Source organism: Natrix helvetica, assembly GCF_964273705.1.
Source record: "Natrix helvetica genome assembly, chromosome: 4".
NCBI lineage: Eukaryota > Metazoa > Chordata > Lepidosauria > Squamata > Natricidae > Natrix > Natrix helvetica.
Genome location: NC_138550.1, coordinates 132179646 through 132194006, shown reverse-complemented (window position 1 = coordinate 132194006; position 14361 = coordinate 132179646). Strand labels below are relative to the sequence as shown.

Sequence of the window (14361 nt, the reverse complement as noted above, 5' to 3'; positions counted from 1 at the left end):
AAATTTGTATTATAGGAAGTACCTGGAAATGCCAAGTCTCAAAGATTCCAGGGCTGAAGCAGACAAGATAAAGGTTTCCGGGGACTATTCATATTAAGAGCTATGTCCATGAACCAGTTCTGTCGAATAACAGTTCAAATCCCACTATTTGACTTAGTCACAAACCATATAAATGTAAACAGAGACAGAGTTAGATTTAGGCCCAGATCTAAATTAAACGTTTCATCCAGTTTAATTCGCCGGAATTACTTTTAAAGTTGGAAACAAAATTGCTTAAATTAAATCCCAGTTACTGATCAGTCTGTTTGGTTGACACAAAGTTATTTTTCATCCTACAATGCCAAGCATGCTTAAACAAAGGGGGGGGGGGGATACTAGAATCAGTGAAGCACCTACAAATAAATGTGGATATATTAAGAGGTACATTGGGTTTCATTTAACTGAATTAATCAGTTTAAAATTCATGCACTTCAGCTTCAATAGGTTTGAACTGTATGAGAAAACAAATCTATAGTATTAATATTCAGATATATTTTTGAGGTAAACACTCCTTTACTTTTCCAATTTCTATCATTCTGAAGGTAAAATATATGTAACCCTTCTTATAAACACTGAAATGTCTACTTTCACTTAAAATAACTTCTACATTAAAAAAAAAACCCACCTAGCTTTATTCTGAAAAATCAAACTCTGCCACATGGAAAAGCTTTCTTTGGCATATCCTTGACAAGAACTATTGCCCTGTGCCTTATGGTGATAATAAGTAATTAAAACAGTTTTTTGCATGTTGCAAAAAGTATGTTTAGTCACCACAGTCCAGTTCATTCAGCAATTAAGAAAACACTTCTCCCCTCATTTTTGGACTGAAGCAATTTATTAAAGCTCAATTTATAAATACAGGGATGATGCGACTTAAAAATCCAAATGACCTTTCATAAACCTCAGCAGTTTGGATACATCAAGATTTCTGGTTCAAATATCCTTGGCAAATCGAATGTTTTAAACGCTTGGCACAAAGTTTAAGTTAATGACATTTTTAAGAAGCAGTTTGAAAAGTAAAAAGCACACAGAACTTTTAACACAGGGTGAATATTGTCATGAAAAGATCACTGAAATAAATATGTGTTCTGGTAAAGATAGCATTGCAAAGTGAAAAGAAACAAGGTGCACATCTTCAAAAATAATAATCAACTTGCAATACTTCAGCCATGTGAACAGTTTTTATATCTTAAGTAAACACTCTCTGCCAAAACTTTGCTCATTTTCACAGGCTCAAAAGTTCAGAACAAATAAAAACACAAGGAATTTCAGAGCAATTTTTGCACATATCTAATTTCAGGAAGTCTACATTTCAAGTTTGCATGTTTTCTGGCTCAGAAGCAATGAAATAAAATAACATTTAAAAAAAAACCCTTTTAAGTGCCCTTCTTGATTTGTCTGACTTTACAATCCAGTTTGCTTTCTGCCACCTGTTTCCCTTGCTGAAGCCCAATCAAGCAATCTTCCAAACCTTGGTTGCGGATGGCAAAAGTTCCCCAAAGTTGGAAGTCTTAAAGAAACGATGTGGCATACAGATTTTCTCCCAATCTCGGAGTTCTCCGTGATCACATTTTACTCTCCCGCCCCCCCTACACCTTCTCGAGGAAAAAAATGCGACCGTGTGTGTATTAAACTTCGCTGAGGTCTCGGTTGCACTTAACTCCCCACATCAACCCCACGACCATCCCCCCCTAAAGGGCGGCTGCAGCAAAGTCCGGCCAAGGAAGTACTTTTAACGGACGACGAATGGATCGGACACAGAAGTTCGTCTCTCTTTTAAGGCTTTTCCGTGCACTGTTTGCAGAGACTGGACGAGACGCTGTTGAAAATGGCACATTTTTCCGGGCAAGAGGTGGCCGGAGGCAGGCCGGCACTGAAAGGGTAGCCTGCCGCCGCTTGCTCATAGGCCCCGAGAGCCGGGTGCAAAGCGGCCGCTGCCGCCGCCGCGGCCGCCGCCGAAGAGGGCAGCGAGGCCGCCGAAATCGCCTGGCCCTGGTTGAGATAAGCGACGAGGCGGCGCATCTCATCGAGGGCCTGCGCCTGCATCAGGATATAGTTCTTGGCCAGGAGAAGCGTGGCGATCTTGGAAAGCTTCCGCACCGAGGGGCTGTGGGCGTAAGGGATGACGGCCCTCAGCTCGTCCAGCGCGTCGTTCAGGTCGTGCATGCGCCTCCGCTCGCGGGCGTTGATGTTGAGCCGCAGCGCCTTCTGCTCCTTGGACTTCTTGCCCCCGCCGCCGCCGCCGCCGTGGTGGCTATTGGAGCAGGCGCCGCCCTCCGGCGCCTTGAGGAGGGCGCCCCCAGAGCTGACGACGACTCCGGAGCCGCTTCCTCCGCCGGGGCCCCGCAGGAGCAACTCGCAGCGCCCGTCGCTGTCGTCGTCCGGGCTCTGCTCGCCGCCGCTGCTCTCGGCTACCGAGCTGCGGCTGGTGGTGCTCTGCCCATACTTGACGCAGACCGAGCCGCCCAGCGGGTCCCCGGCCACCAGCGCCCCGGCCGCGCTTTCCCTCAGCAGCACTTCGGAGTCAGCCGGCTCGTAGCAGCTGAGGGGAGACGGCGCTTGCCGCGAGTCGCGCTGCTGTTGCTGGTGGGCGGCCAGGTCGAGCCCCGGGGGTGAACGGAAGGCGGACTCCATTCTCTTGGCCGAGGCGCTGTAGCTCTTGTGGAATAAGTCTTCGTCTGTGGGCAGGTTTAGCGCCCTCTCCATGGTCCCGACCGGCGGGTTCCCCTCCTCCAACTCCTCCCTCTCCCGCACCCCCTCCCCCGCTCTGGTCCTTCGATGCCCCGGGTCGGGGGCTCGCCTGGGTCGAGATCCTCTCCCCGAGAGCGCGGCTCCTCGCTCTGCCCCTGTCACCGTCTTCTCTCCGCTCTTCCAGTGTCTCGGAGGCAGGCCGCTTTGGCGCGCGTTCTCTCTCTCTCTCTCTCTCTCTCTCTCTCTCTCTCTCTCTCTCTCTCTCTCTCTCTCTCTCTTCCCCTCAGTGCGCGTCTGTCTCGCTCGCCGCCTCGCTTGCTCTCAGCGCTTCTCTCCCACCACCAGCAGCCCGCGCGGGGCTAAGGCATTGTGAGCTGCCAGCGGGCTCTCTGCACCTTTTCTCTCGCTCGGATTCCCTTCGGGAGGTTTCCCGGACGCATCAAGTGAGGAGAGAACAGGGGAAAAGAAGAAAGAGAGCCGGAGCGCTCGCTTCTCTCCTCGCTTGCTCGCTGAAGGCGGCGACGGCGACGGCTGCTAGTACTTCCCGCTGTTGCTGTTTGCTGTTGCTGCCGCCACCGCTGCTGCTGCTAACTGCCGCCACCACAGACGGGGGAAGTCTTTTACCTCATTATCTCGCGGCGAAGGTTATTATGAGGAAGCCTCGCCTGTTGGGACAGAGCTTTCTACCCAATCAGGTTAACGTTTTAATTAATAGGATTAAAACGGTAACAAACGAGCCCAGGCGCTCGGCTTGGCCCTGAGTCTGGAGAGTTTGCATTTCACACCGGTCTGGAGGAGGAGGAGGAGGAGGAGGAGGAGGAGGAGAAGACAGGCGGCAGCTCACGCTTTATAAAAGGCTCCTGCTCCATTATTCTCCCTGCCATCTGTGGGCACAGCTTAACGCATATGTTTGCAAGGCGTTGGGTCCTATTAGGAAGCCAACAACTGCCTTTACAGCCTGACAGGTGTGGCGACTTTCACTCCTCAATGAACACACTTAAAAGCCGGGGCTGGGGCGAAGGAGGATGCTCTGTCCCCTCCTTCAGCAAATTACGGGGCGGCGATGGCGGTGTGAGGGAGGAAGGGGGGGAAGGGGGTGGTGGTGAGGGAATGAAGCTTACTGCACACTTCGCCCCTCCGCCCGCCCACCCACCCACGAAGACTGGCTGCCAGGGGACTTCAGCGAACTTTGTTGCCTTCGCCAGACTGACGTTCGGCCGCGCCAACCTTCTTCACGCCCCGCTCCGCTCTTTGCGAAGGAGGAGGACCTGCTTGCTTGTCTCAGCCGGCTTCACCTTGGCCTCAACCCATTTATCCTGCTGAGGTTCACTTCAAGCGCGTTTCTCTCGCTCCCTCTTTTGGGCAAGACGCTTCCATCTTTTCCTCAGCGCCCCCCCCCCCATTTTCACCCTCTCCCAGAGTCATATCTATCTATTTATCTCTCTCTCTCTCTCTCTCTCTCTCTCTCTCCCTCCCTCCCTCCCTCCCCCCCCTCTCTCTCTCAGAATTACTGTAATTCATGCTATGAACTTTTCACTGGAGAAACCTACAGGACTCTGATACACATATTGACAAATGTTATGCATTGATATCTCATTGTTCTGCTACCCTGTGAGTAAAGGAAGAAACCGGACGTACAATTAATAGTGAAGCTCTTAATTCATTAATGGGGGAGGGGATCTCCTCCAGCTCCTCCCGCCGACAACTTTCGAATCGCTTTCTAACCAACGAGAACTTGGAGGCCAGCCAAATTTATTCTAAACTCCTAATTTAGTAGACTCCCTCTCTGCCTTCAAACCGCAGGCTTTAAAGAGTGTGGGGCCAATTCTGTCATCCAGCTCCGAAGTTACAGGTGTATTATTAGCGTGGCTTTCTACATAGCTATTATTTTGTAAGGTTGGGATTTCTTTCATTTTAATAAAGTTGTATCTAAAGGTTCTTTGGAACCCTGAGTGTGAAGTGAAATGTTTACTTTATTTTAAGATTTATATCTTTATTATCTTCTGTGATGCTGTACTCTTTCTTAGTGGCTGGTGTGGAACAATAAAGTCTTGAGCCAACTCTTATATTTAGTGTGTACCCATCTGATCCCCTCCATGGAACACAAAAGCCACTTTTGTTTCTATTTCATGATCTTTCTTTAAGGGAGGGCAGTGGCAAGATTTGCTCTTTTATCTCACATTTTATGACATAATCGAAGACTGTTTCTAATGCTTTCATCAGATCTTATGTGATAGAATAACCAAAGGTTATGATGTTCAGTTTCTCTGGTTTCATTAAAAAAAAACCTTTAATTGTGTCTTTCTCAGTTGGCCCCAGGTGTTGGACTCTTTTCATTACATTTTGCTCTAATGTGATGAAATTCTAATTCACTCCTTACCATATGGTTAAATTTCCCCACTGAGAATTAGTTGAAAAAGAAGAAATAATCTATTAATCTCTGTAATAGATTCACAAATGAGGTTTGCCACAGAACCTCGCTTTTGAATGGCAGCATGAGAACAGTTGGGTGTCTTGTTTTAGCAAAGAACAGGAGCAGGCGACACCCGACTCTGTCTGGATTTTTCACCTGGAAGAGGAGGGGAAGCCAAGCACCAATAAAACCCCCCTCGCTTGCAACAACTGAGGACAGAGCTTTCCCTCTAGTTCAGACTCCGTGAAAGTCGCTATTGAAGCCTTACCCTGAATAAGGAACAAGATAAACTTACCAAAAAGCCTTCTGCTTCTCTTGTAGCGCTAAACCCCACTCACCTTGAGTCACTGGCCTCGAATTCTATTCGGCTGCCTCCGTCCATTGGGGGTTCTTAGAAAACCATTCCATTTTCATTAGGATTCTAAAACTGAGGTTTTATTCTCTGCCCCCTATACCACCCCGAACACGCATGCAGGATCATGGTTTGTTTTTGCGATTTGATCTTGGGTAGAAGAGCACATTACTGGGGAGCCATCTCTGAAAAGGGGAGCGTTTCATGAATTTTAGTAGAGGATTTTCTTGTAGGAAATAGGAAAGGAACTGAGTGATTCACCCTTTGGACAGGTGGATCTGTCCAAATGGAGAAGGTGAGGACATGTCTTAAATAATGAGCCTTGCGGGAGGGGGTGTCTCCCAGATTTCTCCCTATTGGTCCGTACCCTAAGGGACTTCCTCCTCAAACACGCGGAATTCCCCCTTCCTGCTTTCCATTCCCTCAATTATCCGTCCGACTCTGCCTTCCCAACCCCGACAACCGCTTCTCCGTCTGGCAATACCCGCTCCTCCTGCCTCCCGTCAAGTTTTCGAGAAACTTCTCTGTTTAACTCTTCCCCAGAAACAGTATATGGTCCATGATCATCATCATCATCATCATCATCATCATCATCATCATCATCATCATCATCATCATTATTATTATTATTGGTGAGATTCACAGCGTTTGGGGCTGGTTGGTAGCCTAACAGCTCGAGTCCTAACCAAGGACCTAGGAACTGTTAACATTGGAGGATATAAGTTGTTCCAAGTAGGGTGGTTTCTTTTAGAGTCAGAATGTTCAAGTCAGGTAAATTTAGAATTTTCAAACAGCGAGGTAGCCCTTTAGGTATTGCTCCAAGGGCTCCAATTGCAATTGGGACAACACATGATTTCCTTTTCCACAGTCTCTCAACCTCAATTTGCAAGTCCCGGTATTTTGTGATTTTTTTCTTGCTTTTTATCTTCAATTCGTGCATCACCAGGTATTGCAATGTCAATGAACAATACTTTTTTTCTTTTCAGTTATTGTTATGTCAGGTGTATTGTAGGCCAAGTGCCTGTCAGTCTGGATTCTAAAGTCCCACAAGATCTTGACTTTCTCATTCTCTAAAACCTTTTCAATCTGAGGGTCCCAGTGGTTTTTGCTGTACTCAAATCCAAAGTTTTGGCACAATTTTCAGTGAATAATCTTAGCAACACGGTCATGGCATTGTAGGTAGTCAGTTTGTGAAATTTTGCTGCACCCGCTGATCAATTGGTTGACTGTCTCATCTTTCTCATTACAGAGGCAACATTTGCTGTTTGTGGCTAAGGGTTGTTCTTGAGCTGCCAAAACAAAGCCCTCTGTTTCTTTTTTCAGTACTCCTGATCTTAACCAATTCCAAGTTAGTTTTTGGTCAGCTTTACCTTCAATACTTTTCAAGTATTGGCCATGCACAGCTTTGCTTTTCCAATTTTCAGCTCGCTTCTCAATTACTTCTTTCTTATATTCAGCTTTTAACTTAGTTGTCTTCAAAAGGCTTCCTTTATTTACTTCCTTAATTGGTTCTTCACTTTTCTGGTTGTAATCATTCAAGCTGTATCTTTCTTCTTCCACAGTCTGCTTTACTTGTAGGAGTCCTCGACCACCCTCTGCTCTTGGTAGATACAATCGGTCAACATCACTTTTAGGGTGCAAAGCATGATTCATTGTCATAAGCTTCCTTGTTTTTCTGTCCAAATTGTCCAACTCCATCTGGGTCCAGTCAATTATTCCTGAAGAATATCAAATTACAGGCATAGCCTAGGTATTTATGGTTTTTATGATGTTTCCTCCACTCTGTTTGGACTTTAATATCTTGCGAATTGGTCAATGTACTTGGCTGAGGTTAATTCCTTGACTTTATTATGCATTAAGTCAGAGCCCTCTAAAATCCCCAAGTACTTGTAGCCTTCTTCTGGTTTTACTGCCTTTATCATTTCTTTATTCTCAAATTGTATTCCATCATCTTCTAGGACCTTGCCTCCATCATCTTCTAGGACCTTGCCTGCCTTGGTTGCCATTGTTGCACATTTGTCAATTCCAAACTGCATATCAATGTCTTGGCTAAATTCTTTTGTGCTTTCAATTAATAAATTCAATTCAGCTTTTGTTTTACCAAACAGCTTCAAATCATCCATGTATACCAAGTGTGAAATTTTCAGTCCTTTCTTTGCAAGTTCGTATCCACAGTTCATCTTCTTCAAAATGGTTGTCAGTGGTAGCATTGAGAGTATAAAAAGTAGGGGTGAAAGGGAATCACCCTGGAAAATGCCTCATTTAATTTCAACTTCACCCAGTTCTTCTCCATTAGCCATAAGCTTCGTTTTCCAGAGGTTCATTGAAGTTTCCATGAATTTTTGCATGTTGCTGCTAATGCCAAAGATTTTCAGGCATTTCTTGATCCAGCTGTGGGGAACTGGATCAAACACATTCTTATAGTCTATCCAAGCCATGAACAGCTTGGTTCGTCTTTTCTTTGAATTATTTAGGATTAGCTTGTTAATCAGCAGTTGGTCCTTTATTACTCTTGAATTTTTGCAGCATCCATTCTGTTATGCAAGTCATTTCTTTCCAAGTATCCGTAAATTTGTTTTGCAATGATACCAGTAAGGAGCTTGTATGTTGTTGGCAAACTGGTGGATTGGCCTATAGTTTCCAGGGTCCTTTCCTTTTTCTTTATCTTTTTGGATCAAAAATGTCCTTCCAGTTGTCATCCATTCCTCATTGTCAGGTGTTTTTAAGATCTGGTTCATTTGGGCTGCCAATCTTTCATGCATACTTGTAAGTGCCCTTAGCCAGAAACTATGTAGCTCATGTGGTCCAGGTGCACTCCAATTCTTCACTTTTCTTGACTTCCTTTGCACCATTTCTTTTGTTATTTTCACATCTTCCATTTTATGCACTTTAATAGAATCCTAAACCTGCTTGATCCATGTTGCATTTCTGTTATGCTTCTTTTTGTTTGCCCACAAATTCTTCCAGAATTTCAGAATTTCAGAATTCTTCCAGAATTTGTCTTTCTCTTTATCAGGCTTTTCATTTGTTGTTACTCCATCTCCATTTTCTAAGCTCTTCTAAAACTAGTGCTGATTTGCTGTGAGTTTTCCTTGAACTGAGTTACTCAATTTTCATACTGTTTAATCTTTTCAGCAATGGCAACAACCCTCTGCTTCAGCTCTTCAATTACTACAGCAATCTCCTTATTTTCCAAATCGTATCTTGCTTCCAGGCTGCTTTTGACCTGCTTTTTCTTTAGCTGACCTTGCCTTAAGTTCTTCAAGTTGCTCAAGTCTCCACAAATTTTTTTGATCTTCAATTCCAACCAAATTTTTCACTTAGGCTTCCCCTTCTTGCCTCTTTGGTTCCTTTGAATTTTCAAACCCAATTCTTTGGTGCTTATGGAGGCTGCTGCATACATCAGTTGGTTTGTTTCAGCTAATGTAGTGGTTTGAATGGTTTGCACAGCCTCATTGACCTTTTTTAGTACATTTCTCAATTCTTTCCGGTTCACTTGGTTCAGTTTTGGCAAACATGTTCTTTCAGCATCTTCCATTTGATGCTTTATTATCTCAGCTAATTTAGCACTATCTGTTGGTGCTTGCTCTTCAGTGCTTCCTTGTTCTTTATCTTCATCCATTTCAGCAGCCTCTTCCGCCCTTTCTTCCTCAGTTTGCTTTTGAGTCTGAAAATCATTCTTGATGCTATTCTTCTTTGTTGGTATATTCAGACCATTAGTTGCTTTCTCTTCAATTCCTGTTAATTCGCTGTAGTGAAAAAATTGTGGCTCAGAATTACGCGTCGTTGGTCCATTAACCTTTGCTCACTGATATCACAGTCCGTGTGGTTCACCTTCCAAATCTGATACATTTGTTTTTGAAATCCACATTTTTCTGGCTCAGACTGATAGTAAGCTTCCATAATAGAGATGTTTTCTTCCCTAGTCCAGATTTTTCGCTTTTTTGCTTTTTTTTCCAGTAGCTTGTCAGCTCCATGCCCTGGTTGCCTAGCAGAGGGAACTGAACCCTGTAGCTCATTTTGTGTAGAATGCCCAGGAACTGTAGCATCCAACGGAACCCTTGTTAATCCGGGCGATGGTTCAGCCAGCATAAATTTCATTTTTCTCGTATTCGCCATGTTTGAATGGGTTGTGGAACAAATTTTGTCTGGCCATTCACCTAAGACCTGTCTGATATGGTTGCACCTGTTCAGCATAGCCCTTAGGATCACTAGAGCGTGCAAGGTAAAGCTCCTCGAAGGGGATTATTATTATTATTATTATTATTATTATTATTATTATTATTATTATTATTATTATTATTATTATTATTATTATTATGCCTAAGATGTTTCCCTAGTTGCAGTGTTTCTGCTGAAGTCTCTGAAGAATGGAAGCTGTTTAAGAGTCGCCACCAAGTTTAGTTTGGAAGTCGGTAGAATTTATAGATGGTTTAAATGCGAGGCTTATAAAAAATACCCGAGGAAGGGTCTTTGTGGTTTATGCAGTCGTAAACGTTTGCTGATTGCTTCGGGGAAGTTGTCAGGATCTTAAAAGTGTGTTTCACTTATGGTGCAATGAAAACACATCTGCCCAACGTCTCATTACCTGGCTTAATGTAACTCAGCCCTGTCATTGCCAAAATCAAATGTCCACTTTTTCATTACCCCGACTGTGAGCCACTGAGTCTTTAGGGCGAACGAGGGAAGCCTCTAACAAATCAAGCAATGTGATCATTACGTCAAAGAAATGTAAACTGCCAGTGAACCTTCCTAGACTGCAGGGCGGTACTTTAATTTGCAATTGTGGCCAGCAGGCAAGGCTGGGAGAATTATGTAGCATTACAAAAGCAGGAAATTCTAGTCAAGATTTGCAAAGTATCTCCCTAGACAGGCTATGGTCTGCCCTGACTTTAGGCATGGCTAAAAGGAGGCCACTGGGACTAAGCATTGGATGGGTGGGAAGGTTGACCTTTACAGATTTACAGGTAGCATTTAGGCTTCAATTCAATATGGCGTGTTCCTAAAAGATGGGAATCCCAACTGATGTTTAAAATAGGTCTCTTGCCATCTACTTCAGACCACCTAAATATTTCTAGTATTTTTTCTTTGTTTATTCTAGAAACTGTATGTGTTCCATGTCAGCTAATTCAGAATGTGTGTTTCTTCATGAAGGTATAAAATTACTTCTACTTATGAAAAGGGTCTTCAATATATCATTCATATATCACAATGTGGGTTCCCAGTTCCCTACAATAACATATCAGCCAAAGAATAAGGTTTCTCCCTTTACTCACAAGGTAGCAGAACAATGAGATATCAATGCATAACATTTGTCAATATGTGTATCAGAGTCCTGTAGGTTTCTCCAGTGAAAAGTTCATAGCATGAATTACAGTAATTCAGAGAGAGAGAGAGAGAGAGAGAGAGAGAGAGAGAGATATTGAGAGAGAGAGAGAGAGAGAGAGAGAGAGAGAGAGAAGGGGAAGGGGAGAGGGAAGGAACAAAGAAAGAAAGAAGGAAAGGAAGGAAGGAAGGAAATAAATTTATTTTTGAAATCAGGAGGTTTTATTTATTTTGGTACCTTTGAGCCAATCTTAACTTCTGGTGCTTGAGCTAGTTTTCTGCAGTTTTGTTGGCAATAGATAGTGGTTTGCCATTTTCTTCCTTATACGGCTGAAAGAGAGTGACTGGCACATGGTCACCCACTTGGCCTCATGTCTAAAGAGGGAATAGAACTCACGATCTCTAGATTTATTGCAGGTTAAGTGGTAGTCTAGAAACACCTCATAACAGTTCAACAGATTGTTGTTCAAACTGTCTACAGGTTCAGACTAAGATCACAATGCTCCCTTCACAGTTTCACAATAATATCAGATAGTTGAGTTTATCTGATAATAACAAAATCCAAAATATTACCACCTATTACCAATAGTATGGAACTCCTCCTTCTTACCTATACAATCTCCCATGAATGTATGAGTAATTATAGTACAATAGCACAGCATATTTTATAAAAATTAAAGCACTTCAGAGCAACAGAATCTATTCCAAAACCTCTACATAATTTGGAAAACATTCATAATTTCTTTGACACATCCACAACTAACAAAGTCAATAATAGAAAAAGAAGAGAAAAGACCAAATCTAAGAGAAATGTATTTCATCTGGTGATTATCTGACCCAAAAATCTTGATTCCTTTTTAATGGGTTGAATGAAATGTGGCATTACTACTTTTAATCACATTTACTTACAGAAGCACAACTGATATCTGAAGAATATTAGCATATCTAAAACTAGCCAGATCTCCCGTCTTATTTCCAAGTACACTTAAGGTTAGTGTGTTTGATATCTAAATCTGTGAGTTTACTGAGCTGGGCTTCAAGTAAAACACTGAGATTTAATTTCAGTTTTCAATCAGACACAATTTAATCTCCTTCTTCCTGCAGATTATACTAACTACAGTACCTTGGGGATCAAAAGCTGACACATTTTGACCTGACCCAAAGTCAGCTGGGATTAATAACTGAGCTCTTCTATCCATTTTCTTGGGGAAAATTCATTTTGCACATCTGAATCAACAGGCTTAGGATCTGGATCTAACCTTTCATAGAAGCCAAAGAAACAAGTGCACCGACAGGAGAGTAATTGATTTCTGGGCAGCTTAAAGTACAATAAGGTCTAGAATTGGATTGGGGCCAGAAACAGCGGTCTTTTTGCCTGCTTACACTTACACGCACGCACGCACGCACGCACGCACGCACGCACACGGAGCAGGGACAAAAGAGAAAGTTTCAAGGAACCCACCCCCATCAACTTTGGGGTCCTTTGGGACCCATCCCCATTTGGGACAGACAGTTGTCTGTCTTCAATAGAGTCCCTAGCCAAATGCTACTTGGGGCGACAGCTGATGAGGAAGGTGACCGAGATCATCAGCATTCTTCCCTAAGTCCTTAGAAAACGGAGACAAGAATGGGGATCAAAGATCTGAGCGCGGAGAATTCAGAGTATGGCAGAGAGAAAATGACCGAAAGCGCCAAATAAATGTTTGGGCGCACTTTTCTCCCCGTGTGCCCCCCCCCGCGCCCCCTTTGCCTTGTCCGGATTGCTTTCCTTCACTTTGATGTACGCTTCAAAATCACGGTGTCAATCTGGGAAAGAGAGATTCGACGGCAGAGCAATTCTCAAGCAGATAGAAAGAAAATTCTGGACGCGATTTGTTTGTAAAAGCCCAGTGGCTAAGATACTGAACTTGTCGATCAGAAAGATCGGCAGTTCGGCGGTTCGAATCCCTAGTACAGGTCTCCTGAGTGAGCAGGGGGTTGGACTAGATGACCTCCAAGGTCCCTTCCAACTCTGTTACTCGGTCCACCAAGAACTCAAAAACGACTCCCTGGCTTTAAGCTAATTCGCATTTCCCGCCCCCATCGGGCATAAATCCACACTCAGAAAGACAAGCGAGCCTATATAAAGTCATCCGAAAACAACATCCTCGGAAAAGTTTACTTTTCCCTTTCGGAATCAGAGTGACACAAGTTGGCTTCCAGATCAGATGAAAAGTCTCACAGCTCCCTTTGTGTGCCCGGGATAACCGGAACAAGGCGATGGAGGGAGGCAACCTGACAGAGATCAGGAAAGTAAGAACCTACAGACAGGACAAAATATTTCCATCTTCTCACTATTGTCAGAGGTTGTTTATGTACAACTTCTGCCCCTCCTTTAAAGCAACGACGAATAAAAGAATCAAGTTTAAGGACGTTCTGCAGATCACTCATATACACAAATACATTAGTTCAAGTAGAAATTCACAATAGGTGAAGCACCCAGATGGCTACAGTAACAAGGGCTTATAAATGGGATGGGTCACGAAATGCCCCCCCCCTTTTTTTTGGTCTCTCTCCTACAGCTTTTCATCTTCTGTATTTATATTCATCTTTTCTGTAATATATATATATATATATATATATAGATAGATAGATAGATAGATAGATAGATAGATAGATAGATAGATAGATAGATAGATATAGATATAGATATAGATATAGATATAGATATAGATAGATAGATAGATAGATAGATAGATGATAGATAGATAGATAGATAGATAGATGATAGATAGATAGATAGATAGATGATAGATAGATAGATAGATAGATAGATAGATAGAGATAGATAGATAGATATATAGATATATAGATATATATAGATATAGATATAGATAGAGATAGAGATAGAGATAGAGATAGATAGAGAGAGAGAGAGAGAGAGAGAGAGAGAGAGAGAGAGAGAAAGGTGTACATTAGCCATGTAAACATAAAGGAAGGTATTGAGTCAATGATACACAGACTCACAAACATCCTGAAGATAATACACAATGGAAATAGCATGCTGTTGCATCTTTGTTTTAAAACGTTTAGAGATTATCTGCTTATTTTTAGTCTACCATCCCTACTGTTAAGTGCAGAAATGGGCACCTTTCAGCTCACATTAAAATTATGCAGTAGCATTTTTCTTTTTAAAATGTCTGTGAGAAACAAACTTGGGTGTAGGATGTGCCTAGAGTCTCTTCTTATAAGTTCCAGCCTACAATTCAAAATCCACAGCTCCATCTCCTGGAAAAATGAGAGAATAGTTTCATTTAACGGAGGCAATATTTTCTAAGACATTTCTAATAAAGTTCATTTATTGATCTTTTTTAAAAAAACCAAGTTTCATTTTGTTTCACATTTTAAAATACATTATTCTGACTATGGAAAACGTTGTATTTCTTAACTCATAGAGACGTTTCCCATTTGCACTAAACATATGGTAACTTTTTTCCCTGCCATTTCTGCAAACCCAATCTTGCCTACATTTCATCTACAACCTATGAATGAGACATTGTTG

At 42.9% G+C, this 14361-nt stretch overlaps 2 protein-coding genes across 3 annotated transcripts in view; one reads left to right on the top strand and one right to left on the bottom strand.

Annotated features, from left to right (window-relative positions):
• The window catches only part of PDE7A (phosphodiesterase 7A), a 559958-nt gene extending 546204 nt beyond the window's left edge, over nucleotides 1-13754 (top strand). Inside the window, exon 14 of one of the 2 annotated variants that reach the window (XR_014175326.1) lies at nucleotides 13710-13754. The gene's annotated coding sequence lies outside the window, so the exon portion shown is untranslated. The remainder of the gene's footprint in view (nucleotides 1-13709) is intronic. The other variant, XR_014175327.1, reaches the window with a different exon arrangement.
• BHLHE22 (basic helix-loop-helix family member e22) lies at nucleotides 1651-2745 on the bottom strand (the record flags this gene model as incomplete). The annotated part of the gene is made up of 1 exon (XM_081952671.1): nucleotides 1651-2745. The coding sequence occupies one exon, from the start codon at nucleotides 2743-2745 to the stop codon at nucleotides 1816-1818; it is 930 nt and encodes a 309-aa protein (XP_081808797.1). The 3' UTR covers nucleotides 1651-1815.
• Nucleotides 13755-14361: the final 607 nt, after the last annotated feature.